The sequence below is a fragment of the Charadrius vociferus genome, unplaced genomic scaffold, assembly GCF_000708025.1.
Source record: "Charadrius vociferus isolate BGI_N301 unplaced genomic scaffold, ASM70802v2 scaffold1548, whole genome shotgun sequence".
NCBI classification, from domain to species: domain Eukaryota; kingdom Metazoa; phylum Chordata; class Aves; order Charadriiformes; family Charadriidae; genus Charadrius; species Charadrius vociferus.
Genome location: NW_009649489.1, coordinates 21,491 through 26,406, shown reverse-complemented (window position 1 = coordinate 26,406; position 4,916 = coordinate 21,491). Strand labels below are relative to the sequence as shown.

The following is a 4,916-nucleotide window of genomic DNA, read 5'->3' as shown; positions in this document are numbered from 1 at the left end:
CGGCCGCGGCGCGTCACGGAGCAACCACCAGTATTTCCCCTCCCGGGGCTTCGCTTCAGCATCTTCTACTGGTACCGAACAGAAATGGCAGTTTCTCACCCCAAATTTTTCTCGTTCTCTCCCCGATGCCTCCTCATCTCCCCAGTCTGGAACCAGTGCACCACTGGGACTGGGAGAAAGACCAGCTGCAACAGCCACAGCCGCGACACCGGGAACGTTCAGGACCGCCGGAGCCCTTTGCGCTCAGAGGATAAAAAAACAACAAAAACCTCAAAAAAAAAGGGTTTTAACCACCAGCGCACCCCGAAAGCAGAGGGAATATGTTTTTTTTTAATCAGATAAATCCTTAAAAATCCCTTTTTTCCTGGAATTTTTCAGTGCCGCCGCGTGAACAATGCCGCCGGCACGGCGGGAGCGGCGCCGGCGTCCGATTCCCCGCAGGAGCCACGCGATTTCAGCAATTTCAGTTTCACTATGCGGAAATTTGGGGGTATTTTCTGCTTGTTTTCCAGCAATTTCAGCTGCGGGACACAAACATTTTGGGGCTTTTTGGCCCATTTTCAACAATTTCAGCTTCACTACGCAGAAAATCGTTTCTTTTCTACCCGTTTTCAGTAATTTAGGCTGCGGGACACAAACGTTTTGGGGTCTTTTTGGCCCATTTCAGCAATTTCAACTTCACTATGCGGAATTTTGGGGGGTTTTCCACCCGTTTTCTGCCGTTTAGGCTTTGCTACGTGAAAATTTGCTTCCTTTCCACCCGTTTTTATGCTTTGCTCCGCAAAAATTGGTGTCTTTTAGCTCATTTTCAGCAATTCAGGCTTCATTACGCCAAGACCCGGCACTTCCTCGGCCCCTCCGCTGACCCCCAGAGCAGCGGTTTCCCCATCCCAGCGTCTCCGCAAACTTCATTTCTCAAAATCCCACAAAACCGGCGCCGAAGCGAGGAACGCTTCAACTCAATTTTCCTTCTTGAAGGGGCGGAAATGGAGAGAGCGGCAAAAAAAAAAAAAAAAAAAAAAAAGCGCAATTTCCTCCCGTCTCTCCTCCTCTTGACCCTTTTTTAAGCCTTTTTGCCCCATTTATTGATGCCCGGAGAAAATCCGCGCTTAAAAACCTGCACCCGGGCAGAGGATCTACCTTCATTTTCTCCACCGGAGGGATTATTCACACCGGAGATGAAAACGCAGCCGCTTTCCCCGGCGTCGCCGAGCTGGAGGGCGGAAATTAGGGGAATAACATCCCTTTGCCGTGGGGATTATGGAATTTCTTTTTTAGGGAATAGCGCTATTCCGGCGCGACGCTGAAAACCTTTTTGCGGATGCTCCGGCGGTTGGCGTCGATCCGTGCGGGGGAAAAGGGATTTATCCCAGATTTTTCCCCGGTTAAAACAGGGGGGTAAAATTCATTTCTCTCCGCAGGATTGCGGTGTCGATGTCATCGTCCTGGAGAATACCTGGAGAATCCGGCACCGATTACCGGATTGGGAAAAGCTGCCGGCGAGGTGGCGGCACGCGACAAGGTGCGTTTGGGGCAGCGCTGTCCCCTCCAGTGGTTGGTGGGGTATTTCCCCCCCCTCCAGGACTGGGAAAACACCGATATTAGGGAGAGATTTTCCCAAATAAGGAAAATCCAAGGAGGAAAAAGTTGGGAGGATGCGGAAATGCCGGCGCACGGTAGGAAACGGCTCTCCCTGTGCCTCAGTTTCCCCTGGCTGCGCCTGCACCCCCCTCCCCGTGGCACCCAAGGCAAAAAATGGGGGGGGGCGGGGGGAATACACCCTTAAAACGAGGAAAAACAACTTGTTGAGGGCAGTTCCTCCCGGCCCAGCCCCACCCGAGGAGCGCCGGGAATTCCCGAGTGGATTCGGGGTGGGATGAGGGCACAGGTCGCTCCCGTTTTCCTGGCGATGGGGTCAGAGTTCGCTCCGGCTAGCCGGGCAACTCCTTAAAATACAGGGTTTTTTTTTTAAAAAAAATATGTAAAATAATATATATGTGTATATATCTCCATGAATTCCCTGTTTAGACTGAAAAAATTCCTCCCTGCGAAGCATGGGAGCGGGATCCGGCCTCCCTTCCCCGAATCTCCCCGGCTTTTTTGGGGGAGCAATGGGAAACCTCCCGACTGGGGGCTAAAATTAAGAGGTGCCTCCGGAGAAGTGGTGGTGGTGGGAGCAGGGGAAGGAATCCCGTCCTTTTTTTTTTTTTTTCCCCTAAGGGATGGAATCACCCTTCCCCCCGCCTTTAATTGGGGATTACGGATGTGACGGGGATACAAAAACATCCTAAAGAGCGTGAAAAAGAACTGCCCCCCCTCCCCTTCAGCATCCTCCCCAACCGCCGCCGCCCTACGGTTAACACCCCCCAACGTCGGGCAAACCGGTGCCCAAAACCGGTTGGGATTTTACCGGGATGGACAACCGGACGCTCACCGCGTCGCGTCTTCCTCCCGGCTTCGTTTCCCTTCCTCCCAAGGCCGGAGCGTCGGCGCAGCCGGCTACCAGCCAACGGGCAAGCTCCACCCCAGCACGGGGCCTCGCTTCCCCGTTCCCACCCCGGTGCTTTTCCTTCCTTTCCACCCCCCCTCAAAAAATCCCAAAATACGGAAAAACGGCTTCTTACCGGGATGGCTTCACCGGGAACGCTGATTTTTTTGTTTTGTTTTGTTTTTTTTCCCTTATCCTCCCTCCCCCTCTTCTCCCCGCCTCCGTCACGGGAAGACACGGCAGCAGCGTGGCTCTCTGGGAGGAAAATCCCTAAGGAAATAAAAATCAAAGTGGGAAAAAAATCGCCTGCCGCTCCCGCAAATTTCCCACCGGTTCCGCAGGGAAGTGGTGGTGGTGGGAATTCCCTACGGAACGCCGTAATTTCACCCCACTGTTCCCCCCCCCCCCCCAAAAAAAACCCCTTTGGCCAACTCATAACACACCGGAGTCTCCGCTCGTTTAAATCCCAAATTAGCCTCATCCTTAAAGATCATCTAATTAAAAGGCAAACGAGATGCCGGCTGCTTCCTGATGGGATTGAATCCCTCCTCCTAAAATCCCCCACCCCCCCAACTCCGGCCCGTTTGCGTTTGAACTAAAATCGGTGTTTTTTAGTGAGGGAAATGGGTGAGAAGCGTCAAAAACGGGGAGAAAATGGGGTGGTTTTTTTTTTTTGCTCCCCTCCTGCAGCAGCGGAGGGGGGGAAAATACCAAACCTAAAACGGGGAATTCTGGAAAAAAAGCAGGAAAAAAGGCTCTTGGGGGGGGGAAGTGTTTTATTTGGGGTGAAAAAGACTAAAATTGGTCAAAGACCCAAGGAGGAACTGAGGTGCACCAGTTGGAGAAGAGCGCGACACTGCCTGGCCGCTTTGCGCTGATATTTGGGGTGAAAACAGAGATTTTCCGGCAAATCTTGACCAGCCGGACTCACAGACAAAAATCACACGGGAATCTCCCTTTCCTGGACCCCGTTTTTCCCTGATTTTACCCCAAACACGCCCCAAAGGGATTTAAAGGGGGAGAGAAGATAAAGACGCCGCTTCTCCTGTAATAAGGCCAGGCAGGTAATTAAGCGGAAAATTAACGAAGGGAGAGACGTGGACCGGGAGTTGTTTTCCAGACGCCTGGAATTACCCCGCGGTGGGGAGTTACGAAACTTTACCTTTTTTCCAACCCCCCCCAAAAACTCCCTTTTCCCCCCCGTTTTTCCTCCCCCTTCCTGCCATCGGAGCAAGGAAAAAAAAACACCGGGAGAAGTGGAGCGAATTTTAATTAATTTGCAGTTTCCTCATCACAAATTTGAGGGGAAAAAAAAAAAAAAGAAGGAAAACGTTTCAATCCCAAACGTGCCGCTGGTTTTTATTTTGCCCAGACAGGAGCTGCGGAATCCTCCACCGAAGTGCCACCCCCTCCCCCTTCTTCAAGCACCTGGAAATTAATTGCTTTCAGACTAATTAAACTCCAAGAAGCCCGTTAACGAGGAAGCGCGACCCAAACGACACCAGCGAGGAGGTGAATCGGGGACACGGGTACCCCGGCAGAGGATTTCGGCCGCACCACCCCCTTTTTCCCCCACCAGGATTCCCCTTTTTCCATGGGTAAATCCAACAGGAGGCTCATCTTCGTTAACCCTAACGAGCCGGAGAGGAAGACACAGCTAACGAGCGACACCAAATCGCCCCCCAAAACAATCACCCTGTGTGCGCATCGCTGCGGATCCAGGTCGTTCGTCAACCCCACCTGTAAAAATCCCACCAAAAATCCGCTCGTTGCCACCTTGTGCTTATCGTTAATTGATTAATTAGCGGAATGGCACCATCTCGGGGTGCTGTGGGAGGAGGCGGTGCGCGGCGCAGACACGGTGTCCGCCGAGGAGACGAACCGCGAGCGTTTTTGGGTGAATTAACACCCCTTTGTTGCCGGCGAAGAACTAAAATTGTCGAAAAATGGGGAAAATACAATAAATCTTCATCCCAGGATTTAAATTCTCACGACTTGAGCGGCGCCACACGGATTTTTGCGCTCTCCCGCCACGGTTTCGCGCTGTAGGTACAGTCGGCCGTAGGTGCCTCCGACTTGGCCCTTCGTCAGCCGACCGGGATTAACGCAGACGCAGCCCAGGACGTCCTGCGGGGAAAAACGGGAACGCCGGTCACTGTCACCGCAACGGCTACACCGCCACAGGGACACGGTGACGCCCGTCACCCGCCGGCTGCGGAAAGAGATGGCGCTTCATTCCGGCTGAAAACCAGGTTTTGCCTAAATATGTCAAATTTGAGTTAAAATCCCTTCGTTTCACTTCTTTTCCCGCCCCCAGGGAGTCTGACGCTCCCGGTGGAAAATCCAGAACGGCTGCGGTGTTTTTTTGGGGTTCCGGTGGTTTCTTTGGGGTCGCGGTGGTTTCTTTTGAGGCTGTGGTGGTTTTTTT

The 4,916-nt window shown here is 52.7% G+C and overlaps 1 protein-coding gene across 1 annotated transcript in view; it reads right to left on the bottom strand.

Moving 5' to 3' along the window:
* Positions 1-4,468: 4,468 nt before the first annotated feature.
* The window catches only part of POLA2 (polymerase (DNA directed), alpha 2, accessory subunit), a 6,430-nt gene continuing 5,982 nt past the window's right edge, over positions 4,469-4,916 (bottom strand). The window contains exon 14 of the mRNA XM_009890003.1: positions 4,469-4,615. Coding sequence (XP_009888305.1) covers positions 4,469-4,615 — 147 coding nt within the window. The remainder of the gene's footprint in view (positions 4,616-4,916) is intronic.